This window comes from Corvus brachyrhynchos, unplaced genomic scaffold (assembly GCF_000691975.1).
Source record: "Corvus brachyrhynchos isolate BGI_N302 unplaced genomic scaffold, ASM69197v1 scaffold17, whole genome shotgun sequence".
Lineage (NCBI taxonomy): Eukaryota > Metazoa > Chordata > Aves > Passeriformes > Corvidae > Corvus > Corvus brachyrhynchos.
The window spans coordinates 2,874,127-2,894,314 of record NW_008240046.1 but is presented as its reverse complement, the minus strand read 5'-3'; the positions used below and the strand labels follow the sequence as shown (position 1 = coordinate 2,894,314).

The window sequence follows — 20,188 nt, the reverse complement described above, 5'->3', positions numbered from 1 at the left end:
GGTGACAGGGAGCAGGAGGAAAGTGCAGAAATGGATTCTGAGGTTCTGTGCTGTGAGCCCTGCTCAGCTCCCAACTTCAGCTCCTGCTACAGCCATGCTGGCAGCCTGCATGCCTACCCACAGCCGCTGAAAGATGAGCCAGGCTCCGGGTCATTTAGTAAGTTGACAGGATTTTCCCTAGGCAAACAGGAAGTGGAAGGGTGGTCATGGCTTCTCAGGTACTTTCTTGAGAATTTTTTTTAATGTTTTCAATTAAAAGGTTTATGCCCCAGACCAAATTTCTTCTTCTAGCCCTTGTCCTGCCTTCTGCAAACAACACTGTTTTAAACCCATTAGATCTGTGATCCAGTTCATGCAGTGACCCCAGTAACAGCTATACCAGCACAACGAGTTAATACTGGGATGGAAACAAGTGGCTGTGAGGAAAGGAAGCTTCAGAAACTACTTCAGCTGCCAAAAAATCACCCACAGAAACAGTGGCCTCAGGTAAAAATGCAATTTCACTGGATATACACAGAACTTGTAAACCTGAAGAGGTTCTTCCCACCAAACAGGCAAAATTTATGAAAAAAAAAGGTCCTCCAAGAAGAGAAAAGTCACAACACTCATTTTGAAGAAAGATATTTCAAGTAACATGAATAGAGAGATCAGTATGAACTTCTTTTAAGTTTCTTTGAATTTTGCTGCTGGTTTTACGTAAGTAAGTTATCACTGGCTTGCTGGGAGTCCTACTTTCAGTAAATTTTAGAATTGGGACCTATCAACACTTTAGAAATGCATTAAATAAATGGCAGATCTATTGCAATGTATAAATATAGATCAAGTCCTGTATTGCTGAAGAAGGGTGAAAGGAAAGCTGAGATCACATTTCACAGTGGCAGTGGTGGGAGGGATGAACATTTTCCTGTATTTTATCACATGTTCTAAAGCATAGCAACAATCCTTCCCACTCCTCAAAACTGGTAACTGCTGTAGTGAACTGCTTTCCTGTCTTCTGCTGATCTTGTTAAGTTAGCTACTTACTCTTGCAACATTACTTGCTGAGGAGACAACGAGGTGATTATTGGAGGGGACATTTGTTCAGGATAGAAGTCAGTCTTCGATGGTTCACTTCCTGGCTCTACTTTGATTGTTTTCTTCACTGTGGGCTTCTCATAAGACTCAATGACAGGCACTGTACAGGAGAGGGTAGGAGAGGTAAGACAACACATAAAAAATATGAAGAGTTATGGAAATAAAAAATATACATAAAAATCTCTAGTTAAAAAGAGAAACTCATCAGTTCTATATTCACCGTGACAATTTATACTAAATAAAAAATCTTTCAGTTTTAGTTATCTCCTGATGAACTATGATTCAAAACATTTCTATTAATTTTCATCAGTCTGATGTTTTTATCAGTCCAAATCTCGGTAAATAAATAGTTTATGTAGATACAAAAGAGCAATGAAGCTGGTTAAGGGTCTGGAGCACAAGTCTTGTGAGGAGCAGCTGAGGGAGCTGGGGTTGTTTAGCCTGGAGAAAAGGAGGCTCAGAGGAGACTGTATCACTCTCTACAATTGCCTGAAAGGAGGCTGTAGCCAGGTAGGGGTCAGTCTCTTCTCACAGACAACTAGAGAGAAGATGAGAGGAAATGGCTTTAAGGTGCACCAGGGGAGGTTTAGTTTGGACATTGGGAAGAATTTCTTCCCAGAAAGGGTGATCAGACATTGGAATGGGCTTCCCAAGGAGGTGACGGAGTCACCATCCCTGGAGGTGCTCAAGAAAGACTGGATGGGGCAGTCAGTGCCATGGTCTGGCTGACAGGGTGGTGCTCGGTCACAGGCTGGACTAAATGATCTCAGAGGCCTTTTCAACCGAATTGATTCTGTGATCCTATGACCTTGGAAGTCTGGTAAAATATTTACACAACAAATTCTATGCCTGTTTATTTCAGAAGAACAGGAATTATGTTCCATTTCCTAAAATGCACACAACCCACAGAAACCAAGTGCTTGGGTATTGTGTTATTTTGTCAGGATGAGACAGCATAAAAAGAAATTCTGACAACACCAACCTTGCATGCTACTTGGAGTTTCCATCTCATCTGCAAGAACTGTGGACACCATGATGGGCTGCTGGAGATGGGGAGCATACATGAAAGGAACTGGCTGGACCACAACAGGCTGTATAACTGGGAGTATCCCAGGGCTTCTCAGTCCATGGCGTGAAAGAGCAGCGGCCATTACAGGTGGGATTGTTATTGGCATAGAAAGAGGCGGTACTCCTGGGGGTGACGGTGTGAATTTACTGAGAGGCGAGCTGGGTGAGGACAGAGTCAATCCAGGTGAACTTCTCCTATGCACAGTCTGAAATTTTAGTGGGGAAGGAGAACTTCCAGTTGAAGGTGGTGAACTCCGTTTATTTACCGTAAGGTCTACTGGCTCCATCTGGATTCCATTTGATAGTCCTTCAGGGTTTGAGTAGAATTTATTGTGCAACATACTTGGTGTAGAATAAATGACGCCGTATTTGTTTGGCTTCATTTGGTCCATGTAATTGGATGGGTATGACTGTCAGAAGGAGTGGAAAAGAAATACAGAAAATCAAATAATAAATCAACCCATACACACAGTTACTGCTGAAAAAGAAAGGCGGCCAATAAAACTGAGGCAAAATGAAAAAGTTTCAAGAAAGCACTTTAATGAACTTTCTAAATAAAAGTGAGTTAAATAAAGCCTCAGATTCCACACAAAGGAAGTTATCCAAGTTCTGACTCACTAACTGTTTCAGAAGCAATGTAAAACAGATTATGAAAACAAATCTTCAAGGCTTATTCAACTACTTTCCTCCCTTTAAAATTGCTGTCACATATTAAGCAGTACATTTCTTAACTGACCCGGGAGATACATCTGCTATGGCAAGCATGTAACTATATACTGAGAATCATCAATTCTGGCAAGAGGGGAGTTCAACTGGGCTTACAACTGCAAGTAATGGGTCCCAATCAACTGCTAAAGTAATTGAAAAACAATCATCACTAAAGCAAGAAATTAAGTATCTGAACCGTACAATCAATATAAAATACACAGCTGAATTATGTAAGTAATGGGCGAGAAACTCAAAAGTGCAAAAGGTAAAATCTAAACCTTTCTAAACAATTTTTTGAGATATAAAGCAGCTAACTAGCCAGTCTATAGTTTTGGAAGATGAGTACAAGGATAAACTTTTGGTGTGTTGGAAGAATATTCCTGTTAGTGGTAGCTAGCAGCTCCCATTAAAATATAAACCCCAAAGCTAATCCTGACCTATGTGATGATCTCCACATTTTAGTAACAATTTTTACATATATATATATGTATTATGTAAGTAACACACACATATATGGTGATTTTTGTAAACCACAAAGTATTAACATTCACTGCAGAGTGCAGTATCATTAAACAAATATCCAGATCGATACTGCATTTAAAAACTGTTGAAAACTAAGGTTGTTTACCAACAGCTATCTCACAGTGGAGACTGATGTGCTGCTCCAACGCAGCAGAGAGACACAGAAAATGCAAAGCACACAAATTTTTAGTCCTGTTGTCAACCTTTTGAAATAAAGTGGTATCTTTGGATTTTAGGTAAGTAAACTAATATTAAGAAACTAATTAATTCGTTGGCACCAAAATATTTTGATGAGTGGGATTTGAAAAATGCTCAAAATGGTAGAAAGTAAACCAGATCAGAAATATAAAACTACTGTATTTTTATAAAATTATTTCCATAACATTTCAATTATTTTTCTTCCTGGGGTGAAGAATCTTCCTGGTTTCTTACCTCTGTCTTCCCTGTGAGGGAACACTTAGTTCATTTTAAATGTCAATGTTAATTGGAGGTATTTTTGCAAATTACACAAATGTAATTTTCTTCTTTTCAGTTACAGTTTGAAACACTGAGTTTAGAAAATATTACATTTTCCTCCCGCATTCATAGCACTGTGATAAAACAACAACGCTGAGTCACTTGGTTTATAGAACATTCAAATAAAGCAGCACACACAATAGTGATTAATCTTCAAACATTTAAATCTCTGAAAGCTATATATTTACTTTATGACTATTCTTACTAATTCCATCTACAGAAACATTCATCTTGATGGTAATTGGCTCATCAGAATTTTATGAAATGCCATTATTGCAAGAAGTGCTGTCTGTAGACTTGCCAGCATGGCTGAGCCAAGCAATGAAATTATTAGCATTCTAAGTGAAGTAGACCACTAAATATTGATATAACTTAGTATTTAACAGCATTTAGTGTCAATTAAATCTGATCAAATTATGGGCATAGCCCAAAAATCTAAATTTTAACAGGTAAGAACCATTAAATACCTCTGTTAAAACTCCTGTTATTGGTCTACAGTACAAAGTTCACCCAGCTTCAACAAGCTGTAAACATTCCACCATTAAGCATCAGTGCATTTTACAGTGCTGCAGACTTGTCAGGGATGATCACAATGTCATTGCCTATGAACTTTTCTTCCACTGCAAGAATGTTAAAAAGAAAAAGCCTGTGCAATTTACATCTCTAGGAATTAATCTATTTAAGAACGAAGCATCTCTACCTGTAACCTTTCTATATAAAGTTATCCTCGTTCAACTCTTCAAAGGTGTGTGTCTGTGTTGAAAAAAATACCCCACTATTAAAATGTTGTACACTAAACTCTAAAGTAGAAACTCTAAAGTAGAAATATTAAGTAACATATATTTAGATAAGCAAATAATACTTTCCATGAATTAGGAAGAAAATAATGATGTTTTTAAGAAGTGATTATTTTAGGAACTTGGTATTTTACCCCATATGCCTCACATTATCTTCCATAGAAGGTTTTCATTGTTGTAATTAAGCCAGCACAGACTTAATATCAGCTGTTTTTTCTGTCAGTTTTTGAATAATTTTCCTAAACTTTTCTTTCTTCTGCGGTTTTAACTGCTACTCTATCTGAACTGCAGATGAAGTTGCCATAGAAAAATGTGGTGTGACAAATTATGATGTGTTTGGGGAAAAAAAAGAATGAAAAAGTTGAGAAGGATGCTAGGACAATGAAAAGGAGAGTATCTGCTGTGAATCAGACACTGGTGAAAAACAGTTTTGCTTCCCTACAAATGAAGTCTTGTGGAAACCCTGTTCACTTGGAGTAAGTCACACTCAGATCTATCCTGGCACTGCAGTTAAGCTTCCTGTATCTTTTAGCATAGCAGAGTTTCAGTTTCTAGCTCCCTGGGATACAGCAATTGCCATTAGGTTGATGTGAAACACTGCTTTCAAATTTGGTGTCTATTTTCCTTCCTTTGCCAGGGAAACAGACAGTACCCCTTGGGGAATATGGGATGGGAGAGTAAGGATGACTTCACAATCTCTCTCAGTAAATAGGAAGCATTAACTACAGCAAAGAAACAAACAAAAAAAAGCCCAACTTTTACTTCTGTTTAGTTTTCTAAATGCCACCAAGTGCAGGAAGCAGGAGCGTGGTTCACGGCTGACAAGGGCAGTCTTTTCTCACCTGTCCTACAGTTTATGCAACGTATTTGGGTGGAACAATGGAAAATTAGATATCGTTGCTCTGTTTGCCTAAAATATTTAAGGTGATACATTTTCCTTGAATTTCTTCTGTGGGAATTAACAGCATATGCATGAGTTTGGTCTGACTTGGACTGAAAAAACTTGGACTGAAAAAACCCCAACAAATTCCCACTTTCCTGTAACTTCTGCTTTCCTAGACATCCCTATGCAGAACAGTATGTCACGACAGCAGATCATTATAATGATGCGAGATTGTATTTCAACATATATCCCCTTATAGTCCCCATCTAGCTCTTTCTATGTTTGATATCATCACTTTCCCTCTTCAGGCCTTACCAAGCAATTAATTTCCCTTTCCTTGCTGTTTGTCCATAATAAAACCCAGAGTAGTGAAGCTAAAAAGAAACTAGAAAATAAATCAAAGGAACTAATTTTGAGTCATATCCATGTGGCTCATCCAATTAAAACAAAAAAATCCCAAAGAAGAATCACCATGCTTTTCCTCTTGTCAATCTGTCAAGCATATAGATAGCCCAAACATTTCACATGCACTCCTATCACCTCCAAAAAGACTGCAGCTTTCACAAGGAGACATTATCAAGCACCACTCTGAAATAATCTGCCAAATTCTGCTACACCAAACATCTTAAAAGCTACACAACTGTATGAATTTAAAATTTAGCCCGCCTCTTGAAAAAACAGGTAAGAAATATTAAGTACTTCTGTTAAAACTCCTGTTATTGGTTTACAGTACAAAGTTCACCCAGCTTCAACAAACTGTAAACATTCCACCATTAAGCATCAGTGCGTTTACAGTGCTGCAGACTTGTCAGGGGTGATCACAATGTCATTGCCTATGAACTTTTCTTCCATTGCAAGAATGCTAAAAAGGAAAAGCCTGTGCAATTTACATCTCTGAGAATGCTTCTGGCCAACAAGTCTATTTTAAAGAACAAGCATCCATCGGTGTAACCTAATCCTAAGAATACCAGGTGCAAACTAGAGGAATAACTGTCTGCATGCTCATATAGTTTATGCATTCTTTGATGGGGGAGCAATTACCATTGTGATTGATTTTGGTGCACACCAGCCTGCAAAAGGGTAGAAATGCTGCTGGAGACTGGGACAACTGGTCTCCTGAGACTGTGAGAAGCTTCCAGGTAGATTCCCCCTTCCCAGGAGGGAGGCCAGCAGAGTATGCCCACAGCAAACACTGGAACACTCACTTTTGGATGGGTGAGTAAAAATGCCAAGATTCAGTCACATACAAAGTTAAAACCCTGAAATACTTCCACAGGTGCTTTGTTCCTTTGTAGTTGTGCATTCTGCAAGGCCAAAGACTAAACATTTCTAGCTGAACCTGCTTATAAATATACATTATAACCCTTTAGACCTGATTATATTATATGCTGTATTGGCAATACTTAGGTACTGTATTATCAATAAATCTAATCATAGTGACCCACATAATCAGCATCATACTTCTTGTGCCTGACCAAGTCTTCTCTCTACTATTCTGCTACACAGATTAAAAACTCTTTATTCCAATTCAAACAAAAAAGCAACTTGTTTCACCAAATGCTAACTGGTATTTCTCCAAATGTTTAAAAAGTCCTCACACCAAATAGGTAGTCTTTTAGGTAGGACTCAGATGACTTTGTCAGTGTTCATTAAGAACTATCATAATATATGTTCAATAATCCATTTCAATAAATGGCATGAGCTGTTGGTAGAGTGATGAAATAGTGTGGGTGCGAGCTTCAGTCACCTGAGAAGTATAGTTAATCCTTTCAGCCACACACCCTGAAACACAGTGGTGTCAAAACTACTAGTTTCCTTCTCCCCCTCCAACTACCATGATGTTTCAAAGAGAGACAGACTTTACACCTACAGTGTATGCTCAAATAGAAGAGTGAGTTATTCCTAAGGGGCTTAATTTAATTTGACCTCTAACGATACTATCAGAATGAAAGATGCAATACAAATAATCCAGATTTTGGATTTTTGGGTTTTGTCAGCCTGTACTGCTATGCTTAGCACCTCACAACATCACACTAACATTTTCTCTCCCATTCCACCTCCTCAAAAGGTGGTCAAGAAAACTAACTTACTCAGTGGCTGCTATCCTATCCTATGTTCTCTTCATATCACAATATCTCCCCTTAGAGGTGTCTCCAGAGCAGTTTTGGTTGTGGAATCAGGGCTCCAAGGAAGCCACAAGACCAAGAAGAGCGGAGAGCTCGAGGGCTTGGGGCTAAGCAGCCTATGTGTGTACAGAAGCTGAAACATGTGCTCCTCAGCCTGAGGGAAAACAAAGTAGTCTCCAATGAGGGAAACCTCACTCAGAAACCATACTTTCCTCTGGACTTTCTGCTTTTTCTTTTCTGCTTTTTTTTTCCCTTATACAGTGGTGAAACGAAAAACATACAGATGTGGTAAAATGCTCCAAGTAGTCTTTAACAGCTGGTCAGAGTGACTACACTTGACTTACGAGAAGACTCCAGAGGTCCAACCCATGGAAGGCACCACATCACTAGGAGAAGGATATGGTACAGAATAACCAATATTTGGAACCCCAGTCTTGAAATGCATTTGCCTCAGAAATGCTCCCTTGTTCTTCCCACGGCAGTTTTTCCTTCATCTGCTGGTCTGGGAAAGACTGCTTGCTCCTCTCCTGGTGGAGGGACTGACTCTGCCCATCTGGCAGAAGCACACAACTGTTTGGGGCATTTGTGTGTCTTGTGCAGAACCCCAAACCATTGCAGAACCTTCTTTGGGAGATGAAGGCAGACGTGCACAAAAGGCGGCCCAAAAGACAGTAGTGACACTTCTTTTGTAAAACCAGCCTATTTTCTGCTTTCAATGGACACCATTAGATAATCTTAGATTACAGCAGATAATCACCACTAATCTTAATATGGTTACACAATAACCATGATTAAAGTGACAGACAGGCTGGCCAACACAAAGGTTCCTTTTTGACCCAAATATTGGAATTAATCACACTCGTACCTTCAGTGACAGTTAGTTTTCTATCATTACTCTCCAGCAAATAAACCCCAGGAAAGTCAAACTGTAATTTTAAAATGCATATAAACTTAGCTCCCGGAAGTGTTACTAATAGCACTGAAGAAATCCGACTGCTTACAGATGGATTTAAATTTATGAAAATTACTCTTTATTTTAAATAAAACAGGAAGCAAACTTTCCATTGAAAGATGCCATTCAGAGCACAAGTTTAATATACTCTTGAGTTACGTACACTGACTTCACCCTTTTAATGGATCAGCCTTTCTAGGGGTGTGGTTTCATATTACACTTCATCTGTTATTGCAGGCTACTGCTGAAAGTGGAGGTCCCAGCAGCTGCCCAGTATGAGTCAGATCAGCTTCATGATCTAACAAAAAAATTAGTATTTTTGGTGGGTTAGCAATTCTGACCATTCAGTGAGCTGATCCAAAGGTTCCAAATCATTCTAGGACCACACAGTTCTTCAGTCACACAAAAGAGACACAAAGCTGGCAAGGAGAGAGCAAAGTCAAAACCTTTCCTTTCAGCAGCAGCCTGTATCACCACAACTGTCATTGTACTGCTCCCACCTACATGTTCCTGCTGCTGTGGCTTAGCAGACTCTTCTCTGAGATGACCCTATACTCTAAGTTCATGGAAAACTAACCCAATTTTAAAGAACTGTCTCCTCTTCCCCCTTTTTCCCCACATTCCTTCTCCACTGCCCTAGTTCTCATCTGTTCACATGGTAAAGTAGTGCAACCAGTTTACCCAGCAAAAAGCCATTGGTGGGTTGGGTTTTTGCAGGATTAATTTTCTGCTGTTTAGAGCATGGGCACCTGTTATCACAACCAAGAGAAAAAGAGAAAAAGGCACAGCAAGAAGTTGTCCACCTAGTTCAAGGGTGTAACATTGAAACCACAGGCTACGGACACTTCACCATGAAGCATGGCAACTTAATTTCAACACACCTCCATCAGCAGCATGAGCTACAGAGATGATATTTACAAAGCAGTGGCTCAGGAATACTCAGATGCTCTCTCCTCTGATAAGCAACGGGTCAGGTCATTTAAGGCAATAAATTAATAAAGTACAGAAAGTTTTCCTAGAATGTGAATCTGATTGCACTAAGAACAAAATATAGCTTCACATGCTTTCCTAAGCTAGTCCACAGCTTAATTACATCTCATTATGAATTTAAAGGTGGAAAAACTAAAGAGTCATCTTTAGGGCCAATGTATTTTAAAAATCTTACCACTGAAACAGGCTCCATGGCTTCTTGCTTGATAGGGACTGGGTCAAACATTAGCATCTTTTTTATTCACCTGTTCTGATACCTCTGATGTTCTGTCCTGCTGGGGAAAGACAAGGTGTGAGAAAGCCACAGGAAACACCCATATCAATTTTCTGAATTGTAGAGAACTTACTATTTTGTCAGATTAATGTGAATATTTATCCATCTCTAACATAGATTTTTTAATCTTCGACTGAATTTATCGCAATTTTTTTCCTTCTAAATTGCCATTCAAACAAAGGGGCATCTGCTCACTTTAATGCAAGCTAATTTGAATTTTTGTTGTGCATGTCAGGACACTAAGACCACAGAATTTTCACTTTCATTAGCTGTCAAGTGTTTTAACACATCACAGTTTAGACCAGGCATTTCTCATCAGCATTAAAACCTCAGAATAATCTTGTTTATACAAGTGAACTGATTCTGGAGAGGATCTCTCTTTCCTAAGAATACTAACAGAAACACTCAATAGATATCATATACAGTGACACTGATATCAATGCAAAAAAAAAAAGATTTAAATTCAAGACTAACTTGGACTACATTCAACATGCTGCAATGACTTAACAGAAAAAATGCATCAGTAATTATGACATAATAGATTTACTGAGAATTCAACAACTATTTGTGCTAACTGTGCAAAATAAAAGCACTTTAAAAAATCCGTTTGCATTCTGTGCAGCTTCAGGGCTTTTTTTTTTTTTCAGTGTTAAACCTTACTTGTCCAATCTCTAAAAGCCTGAAATAAAAGTATTTAGTGTAAAGCATGTCATAACTATCATACTACACATTTGCCATACCTCTTCTGGGTAAAGCCATAAGGGTACACAGAGAAACTACAGGGAAGCAAAGGGAAGTTGTTCGCAATGACATTTAGATGGTGCCAAGCTGTTCACAAATCACTCGAGGTTATACATTATATGACTGATGTCAAAGGGGCAAGTTCTGACCGGACACCGTAAATTTCACAGCCCTGCCTGGAAGTGGTACGACCTCTTTTAAGATGCGAGGACAAAAGTAAATGACACAAATTCAATTTGGCCAGTAGATGGCACTGGAAAGAAGCGAATACAGCCAGACTCCACCATCTGCAATTCACCCCACAGGACAGGCTGGAGGCTCACCAACAGGTTCGTAGCTGTGGCCGGCGAATTCTCCCAGAAATGTAAATGAACATTTTAAGATGCACCTGCTCAAATTAAAACAGTTCTAATAAGCCTGCACTAATGAGCAATCTTGCAGTTAACATGTGTTTATAGATCAAAATTTGTTAAGAGCTTCCAGAGAAAGATGGCATGAGTTACAAGCCAACCATTAGTTATTCAGGTACAAAAACAAAGTTTAAAGACTTTTGGAAATCTATTACAACAGTGTGCATTTTGAATAATGGAAACAAGCAAGCAGCAGAAGTAAATTATAGTATCTTCATAATTCATCTTACAAAAGGTGAAGGCCTGACAAAAACAAATCACAAAACTAAAGTGAAACAAATAATGCAGCTTAATGTAATTTCCAGTTTAAACATAGTATGTAGTTTTCATTTGGGAGCAGTCGTGTAAGATGGCACTATTTGCTAAAAGTTGTGATAATTCCGTAAATATCTTAAGTATGTTTGTGAGAAGGTTATTAATTATACTACTTTCTTTGGATGGTTATCTTTTACATAACCATTATCTAAGTTATCTTTTTCAGGTTTTCAACATTTCACATAGCAAGAACTAACATTTCAGAATACTGACTTCCCAGAAATACATCCACATATCTATGCATCATTCATATTCTCACACATTCATCCACATTGTGAAAACAGAAAAGTTGCACTTTTAGACATGAAAAATGTTTACAGTAAAATGTAGCCACTCAGAGCTCCTACATAAGAATTTGGAACTAATTCCTTTCAGGTTTCCAGAAACTTTTGATTTTTAGTTTGTATGTGCATACATAAAGTGACACACCAATGTGTACTTTAGTGAAGGAATAAAGGAAGGAAGAAAGGAGAAAAGATAGGGAAGAAAGAAGAGGAAGGGGAGAAACAGAGAAAAAAGAGAAGAAAGGGAAGGGAAGGGAAGGGAAGGGAAGGGAAGGGAAGGGAAGGGAAGTTTGTTCTAAGTAACTGCAATGATGCTCATCCTTTCTGTAATTTTTTTAAACTGTATTTTCTTCAGTTTAAGAGTCACTCCTTCTCACCTTTTACTCCAAGAAAGTGTGTGAAAAGACACTTGATACACATTTCACATGTCACGCTACATATTTCCGTGTTTCCTGAGACAGCTCTAAATTACTGTACAGGAATTAAGCTGACATAGACAACAGGAAGTGTACTACTCTGAACAGAAGTGAAAAGTAATTCTCAATCTTTCCCAAGTGCAGTCATCTAAGAACAGCAAAGGAAAACTTTACTTTTATGTAAGTTACTATGCTTCATCAGAGTATAGGAATCAATCAATCTTCATCACCTTACTCTTAAGCAGAAGGTTTCTTTTCCCCTTTTGATAGTGACTGGAAACCAATTTTCAAGAAAGGAAAATTAATTAAGATGTAACACTTGGTTCTGTAGGATTGCTACAAAGTCAGTGTAAGTCAGCTTTGGATCTGGCATTTAAAATTTAGCTCAAAAGGATGCTTTTCTGAGGCTGCAAATAAACTCACAAAAACCTGCTCTTTGTATTTAAAAATGATGCTCCAAATTGATAGCCTGGACCACACTCATGAGCAAATATGTGCATGTACACTCACACACGAATAAAGCATGGTACTTCCATTAAAAAGCAGATAGTTTCTCCCAGTATATTTGTAAAATCATGCCTACTAACTCAAAACTTTTCAGTCTTTCTCTCCTAAACATTTGAGAAGGGGGCAATAGGGAAGGTAAACAGTCTTGCCTGTTTCTATTACAGAGGAATGAAAAAACAGTTGGGTTCTACTTTACAGAGTGATTTCAGAATGTACTTGTTTGAAGGCCTGCAAATTGTTTAGTACTTACAAATAATTTCTGGAAAATCAAAATACCATCTCTCATTCTTGAGGTGCCCTGGAAAACCCGATGAGGTGACAACAATATATTAACGTTAAATGTATTAAAAAATAAGAACCTTTGCCTTTCACTGTATTAGGTAAGCTATTTTGCATTAAAGGGTTTTCTCATGTGAGGTAAAAGAATTTAAAATGAATGTAATCTGAAACTAAATAATTAACTACAATCCAGTAAGCAAACATTCCACCCTCTCTTTTTTTTGCTCTCCCTCTTTTTTTCTGCTAACAAGCCACCCAGTTTTACTTTCTTGCCTCCTCCCATTCACTCCACCCTGTGGATCTCTGCCAAGTCAGTCCAACTTGTCCAAACAGGACACAGCTTTTGATAAGATTTTGCTCACACCCCGCACTTCAGAAAGACGAATGAAGCAACTGGGTTTTGCATGCAAATAAGGACAGGTGCAATGTAAAGTCCAGGCAAAGTCCCTCAATATTCTCCTATCAGAAGTCCAGCGAAGACAGCAAGCCAGAAACACCACAAACTCTGCCCTTATGATCCAATATACAGCAAGGTATCCATTCCAGAAGGGAAATTCATTATTGTTAGAGCTCATCGCCTTGTCAGAATTAAAGACTTCTCAATATTAACTTCCTGACAGGTGTATGGTTTATTGTTTCAGAGACATAATTAAGATTAAATGAAAGCTTAAAGGTACTTAGATGTGTATTCTGACAATAAGGGCTTGTATGGATTATTTACCCTGGATGAAATGTGCAAAGTGGTTAAAAAATGCCCTCAGACTACACATCTGCACTGCAGAGCAGCTGGAAAAGGGCAACCACAGCGCAGCTACTCCCAGCAGCTCTGCACATCTACCTTCAAGGTCCACCAACTCCGCAGGCCTGTTACGAAATGAAAGGGTGGGGTGCAGGGCCAGTTTTGACTGCACATCCAACAACAAAGGTTTATTCTAACATAAAGCCTGTGCTCTCAATAAATACCTGGAAAAGCAGTCAGTGACTGACTTTTGTTGCAGACAGGGGGGTGGTGACCATACATTCTGCCGCTCTTCACTCCGCCTGAGAACATATATAGGGTTTATTTCCTCAGTCTTTGTGCTGGAGGAAGCAAATGAATGCTGCCCCATGTACAGCAAGTCTTTGTCCTAGAAGCTTCAAGGTATGATTGTTATTGTCAGTATAATTACAGAATAATGCAATGGTATCTGCAAAATTAGCACTGCATGAGTGCCCTCTGCAAAGAACTGCAGCTCTTGCAGCACTGTCTGAATCCAGCAGCCAACATTAAGTCCCATTGCAAAAGCTCTTCAGTCCAAGCACTTTGGGACTCTTTGGGTTGCTCTGAACCTATGGCTTCTGCGAGCCTCAAGTCAAACTTCCTCTGATACAAGGGAGAAACAATAGTATCAGAAGATTCTCCACTGATGAAAACCAAAAGGGAAAGGAGGTTTTCCAAACCCAAGTGAGTAGTCTTCAATGGAACCTCTAAAGAGTTTGACAGAGAGGAACCAGTTTCTGAGACCAACATTCCCTGCAGAAGGTACAGAAACTGTTTTCCAGAGCTCATAACGTGTTTGCACTTTACTGTACCAGTTGCTCATCAAGACCTGAGTCAGCAAAAAAGTGTTTCTGAAGTTCCATTAACTTTAATGGGAAGTAAGCAAGTACTTAACTGCACTTGACCCCAAAATAGCAGCAGGCAAAGAAGCTCTCCAGCTCAGCACAGCAGACTCGGCCAAATCAAGCAAGAGCAGTGGAAGGAACAAAGGTCTAGACACCGTACTGTGGGAAGAGACCAGAGCAGCCACACCATAAGGAACAGAGCAGAAGGAAAATCATTAAGAAGCAGCACACCAAGAAAATATTCTACTGATCAACAGCTTTCTGTGTTTATTTGCTGGATTTCCACTGGATAACAATAATAATTGTTGAAACAGTTAGAATATTTTGTAAAAGAAAACAGTACCTAGGCAAAAATTTTCTCCTTGAAGTTTTATTGATAGGTATTAAGAAAAAGAGCATTTCTACACAATTCTGGTATTTAGTATTTCAACTACTTTTGCTTCTTAGCAAAGACTTGAAAATCTTTTATCTTTGTCCTTTCAGGACTGCAAGCAGGCTGAAAAACTCGTGTTTTGTACTTGTGCATCATAACTTTGTTGATGTCACCTTGTTTGACCTAGAACTTCTTTGACATAATCATTTATCACCTGTGTAGCAGACTAATCAGTATTTCCATTAAAATTCTGATAATACTATTGCAGGATCTTTGAAGCCATACGCCTGGAAATGGCTTTCTTGTATCCAAAAATCTTGGGCAAAAATATTTTCAAAGTGCTTGTTAAGAAAATATCTTTACCAAGGAAAAACTGAGCCCATGTAAACCTTGTTCAATCTTCAGCTGTATAATTACTGAACCTAAGAGGAGAAAGAAAAGCTCTTGAGGCACCTCCATTAGACAATATTCTCCCTTATCAGGGCAGACTGCTGTCTGGTTTCCTGTCTCAAGCTACTTCTTAGAAGGAGAAGCAGTCTAGTAAGGATAGAAGATCAGACTTTTGAAAACAAGTGAAGTATGTGGAATGGTATGATAATCTTTCTGTTCCAAACTGAACTTCATTTTTTTTTTGTTGTGTTTTTCTTAAGAGATTAATTTTTAAGATAATTTAAAAGGAGAAAGAGTAAACCTTTTTATTATGAGGGAAAAATGACAGAAAATACTGTTCTCTTATGTGAAGGGTTCTGCTATTTCAGGAAATGTGAGAAAGAGATTAAACATTTTTTATAGCATGGGAAAGAAGAAAGAAAATCTAATCCTAGAGAAAGGATGTATACATTTATGAATAATAGCCTAAATGATTAATTTGAACAAGGATCGGAATACAGCGCAAATGTTGATGAACTTCTATGTACCTATGGAAATGAAAATAAAAACTACCAGGGAGAAGAGGTGGACAGTGTAGTGGATAGAAATGTTACAGTGATCAGAGCAGCTTACTCTTTAAAAGTGGAAACTCTGTCATGTCTTCATGGATCAAGTTAGTTTGTTGGTAACACACACTGACTGCATGACAGGCAGACCATGCGTTTGGTTGGAGGTTTTTTCCCTTCTGAGTTAGTTTACTATTTAAAACCTGTTGGAGCTTTGTCTTTCCATTTGGCTGATCTACACTTACACTTCCTTCCCCTGGGAGATATCACCTACGGCTACAAAACCCTCAAAGGAAGCTTTGTCTCTCCTAAAACCAGCTCTGCCAAACTTCATATTCTGGATTGGAAGCAACTAGCCTCAGAATGAAAACACAAAGATTTAATGCTGACAGCATAAAAGAACTCTAAAAGACCTCCTGTTAATGGTGTTAATTAATATTTAAAAGTTGGTTTACAAAAATTATTATAATTTTAACCTCAGTTCCCTATTTTATAGAACTTCTGGCTACAAAAAGGTGTGAACCACAAAATTTACTGCATTTATTATACAGCAGTTTCCAATATTAAACACAGTTAAATGCCACTCTTTTCCTCTGTCTTTGGAAAAAAAAAAGATTAACTGTTTGAAATCTTGGGCAAATTAACAGTACAAGAATTAAAATATGTAATCGTGTTCTAATGGATAAACTCATCCACAGTGTTCTAAAACGAACAGAAACCAACAAAACAAAAACAACTGAGAGCAACAAATTGAAATAATCAATAAACAACTTACCAAAACTGTGTAGCCAAATACTTCTTTTTATCTGGATTTCTGAACAGACAAAAAACAGTTTGCTGTAAGTATGTGCACATAATCCAATAAAAATTATTTTTTCACATATAATTAAGCTCTGAAAGAAGTTTAAAGTGTGTGTTTCAGATATTTCCTAAAGATACCTGCAATGATCTCACACAGCTAACCTGCAGCAACCAGAAAAGCAAGAGCAGGAGCTAAAAGACTACTTTAAAAACTATTGGGGGGAAGAGAGTAAAATGAAAAGGTGGAAGTATTTCTGTGTGTACAGAAGCCATACATATTCCAGCCCATAAGAGACAGAGAAGAATAAACACTCCATCTGGCATTTTCATCCAGGGCACACAGAGGTTAATGCAAGTCTTTCTCTCGATTTCAATGAACTTTGGCTTGGGTCCCTTAGCTCTTCTTCTGTCAGATCCAAAGCAATAGAAAGATTCGTGTTTTTCTCAATTTCCTCTCAATTTTCACTATATCTGCCTGCAACAGGGTGAGGGGGAAAGATAAATATAAAAACAGGAGTAAAACAATTACTGTTATGCCTACAGAAATGCAAAATGTGGGAGTACTTATTAATGCCAAAGATAAGTTAGACAGCGGTGCCTCATTTTCTTTATTACATCTGGAAGACAATGAATCTTTTAGTCTGTATAAGGAGAAAATACCTACTCCTTTTGAGATTTGGAAATACGAAGTGCTTATAGTGGGCCATTCAGGTTGAGTAACGGCCGAAGCCAAAACCCTCTCACAACTATGAGCCTACAGATGTGGACTTTTTTCTCACTTATACTCTTTATACATCAGTGCAACTCTGTGACTTTAATGGAGCTATTCCAGATCGGCTGATGAGCAAGCGAGAGCAGAAAACTGGCTCACAACTTTCTGGAGACTTGAGCTCAAGTTTTCAGTGAACAGAGTGAAGCTCTCCAGTTCACCCCCTTACTATACTGGAGTCGAGGGCGCGCGTTAAAGGTTAACTTGGAAACCTCGTTATGACATAACATAGGCATCTTAAGCAATCCCGAGTGTGTAGAGACACGATAACTCATCGGGTGGGGATTGGGAGTTGAGGGGCAGTGACAAGGGGCCTGGACGAGGCTACCGAACTGCCAGAAAACAGCCTGAAACAGGAAAGAGCACCACATATGCCACTTGGAATGTGTGACGCAAACCCCAGCCTTGAAACAAAGAACAGGAAACAGCTCTGCTGGCTGCGCTGGGGAGAAAGCACAGAGAAACATTTAGGCGGCCCTCCCTGACCCTATATTCATGAGCAGCTGGAGTCTTTTAAAACAACAACAGTGGGTGGAGGTGTTTGTTCATTGGGTGTGAATAAAAACACTGTCCTTATGCAGGGGACCTGCCCTATTTACAAACAGGCTCCCTTAAAATGAGGGAGCAGGAGATTTTAAGACACCACAGGTCAGGAGGATTCACTGAAACCTTCCCTTAGACCAGTTGGTTTATTACTGTATTTACAGAATGCCAGTAGCTAAACAGAGCTCTGGCTTCATGACATCAACGAGGCAGCACCCAGCCTGGCAGCAAGCACCTTCTTCGCAGGCAGAGCTGGGGGATGAGACCGTGACAGGAAGGATTTATAAAGCTTTGGGTCTGCTCCTGGACAGTGGCTCACTCACGCTCAATACTGTTCCATAGCTGAGGACCAACGTCACTCAGTACACCCAAGAATATTTTTCTAAGCCATCACATGCTTAGCCTTTCACATCCCTGTTTTCATACACACTCAAGACTTCATTTCAGAATTTGATTTCCCATGAATTTACTACTTTTATTTTTGACGCACCCAAATATAGAGCTGAATAAATGAAATGAGCTGAAGCCGAGGAATAGCACAACTTGTCTAGATTTCATGCAGCAGAATAACTTCAACACTTGTTTTCCTTCAAAGCTGTGGTCTCAAATACTCTCTCTTCTCTTAGGTACCTTGCATCAGTTATTTATATACCACGGGTGGGACATCTAATATTATCAAATGTGAGAAACTGTTACAGCAAATTACGTGGATGAGTACCACAGCAACACCAATGAATGCTGTGGGGTTTCGAGGTTGGACTTTAATAACGAACACAGGGTAAAAATTGGCTAATACAGCATCTACACAGCAACGTGTGGGTGTAGGATTTTGCCAATAGTATCAGTTCCTTACTTCTTCATACTGAATAACTGGAAATATAGGTAATTTGGTGATTGTATAACATCTCTATTACTGCTGAATCTTCAACTCATCTCACTCACCTTTACATCACTATTTATCTGAAAGCTTTTGCTTTTGGCTAAACAGGTGTTACCTAGGTCAAATGCTCACAGTACCTAAGGGCTCCCTTGCAGCTCTGCAAAGTGGAGGAAATTTTGCTTGGATTCTCAGGGAAGGGATAGACCATTTAGCATTCTTTCCTGCCCCCACCCCTTGCCCTGACCCCTAGTCTCTCTTGTGATCTGTACCATAACTATAACAAAGTGCACAGGGAAAAACCACAGGAATATTTGCCTGCTTGTGAAAAAAAAGCTAGTCAAGTCAGCTTCAGGTTTTTTATATTTTGATGCTAGACAATAACAATTTATTCTTAAAAATACAAGGTGAAAGCTAATTTGAAATAAGTATCTTCTGGGTCAGGTGGGATTATCAAATCCAGATGTAATTCCTTTCACACAAGTACCAGTTGCTCATGTCATTATCATGCCAGTGTATCTTAAAAGTATTCGATGGAAAAGTCACTAGTCAGCAGCCATATAACTCTTTGTTTTCAATACAGGTAATGTATATTTATGAATATTAGTTTAAATGAAGTCTTCAGAGCTCTCCTATCAGACACCCAAATTCAGCTTTTCCCAACAATTAAACCTTCAGAGTTCAGTTCCACAACCAGTGACACCTCCTGAATTTTCAAAGGTGAGGAAGTGAATAAAACACAACAGACAGTGCAGGTACAGTACCTGAACCAAAAGGGAAGTGTACAAAACAACTTTAATGTATTTCTGTATGTAACTCGGGAACGACCACTTGAGCTACTCTGAACTAGGTCTTTCTCCCAAGCTCCGGTTAAGGTGCTGTGATCTCCCAGCGCAGGCTCGCGTTGCTGAGCCTTCTTTTGCCAGGGCTCCCCTAGCTGTGCCAGGCACTCACCTCACAGCAGTCCAAAGCAAGTAACTCCTATTCCCCTTTCGGTTAAAGACAAATAAACAGAGATCCAGGAAAAAAAAAAAAAACAAAAAACCAACAAACAAAAACCCACCAACAAATGGCATCTAGCAAAGGCAAGGTTATTTCTAACTCCACACTTCACTGCTGTGCTGTCCCACGTTTTACCTTCGCCTGCATGACGGCCAAGCGCTGCTAAGGTGACCTGACAATACGAGGGGCAGACTTTTGAGAACCGATTTCATCCTAGACTTCACCAGGAGTTAAACGGGGGACATGGCGCCTGCCGATCCGCTCCGCGCTACGGGTGGGACACGGCCCGGACGCGAGCTCCTACCCTGCCATCTCGCCCGTCGCCCGCGGAACCGAGCGAACCCGCTGTACTTTCCACCACGGTTTGGTCGGGCACTGTATCCCGCCCAGGATCCGATGGCACTTCAGTCTCTGCCCGAAG

General features: G+C 39.2%; 1 protein-coding gene across 3 annotated transcripts in view; it reads right to left on the bottom strand.

Annotated features, from left to right (window-relative positions):
- Positions 1-20,181, bottom strand: part of KLF3 (Kruppel like factor 3) — a 28,781-nt gene extending 8,600 nt beyond the window's left edge. Inside the window, exons 1-5 of one of the 3 annotated variants that reach the window (XM_008641369.2) lie at positions 20,072-20,181; positions 16,551-16,589; positions 9,812-9,908; positions 2,057-2,552; positions 1,024-1,174 (exon numbers count right to left, since the gene is read on the bottom strand). In XM_008641369.2, coding sequence (XP_008639591.1) covers positions 1,024-1,174; positions 2,057-2,552; positions 9,812-9,868 — 704 coding nt within the window. In that variant the 5' untranslated portion in view covers positions 9,869-9,908; positions 16,551-16,589; positions 20,072-20,181. Of the gene's footprint in view, positions 1-1,023; positions 1,175-2,056; positions 2,553-9,811; positions 9,912-13,825; positions 14,497-16,550; positions 16,590-20,071 lie in introns of those variants that run through there. The other 2 variants (XM_017744436.1, XM_017744437.1) reach the window with 2 other exon arrangements.
- Between the last annotated feature and the right edge of the window lie 7 nt (positions 20,182-20,188).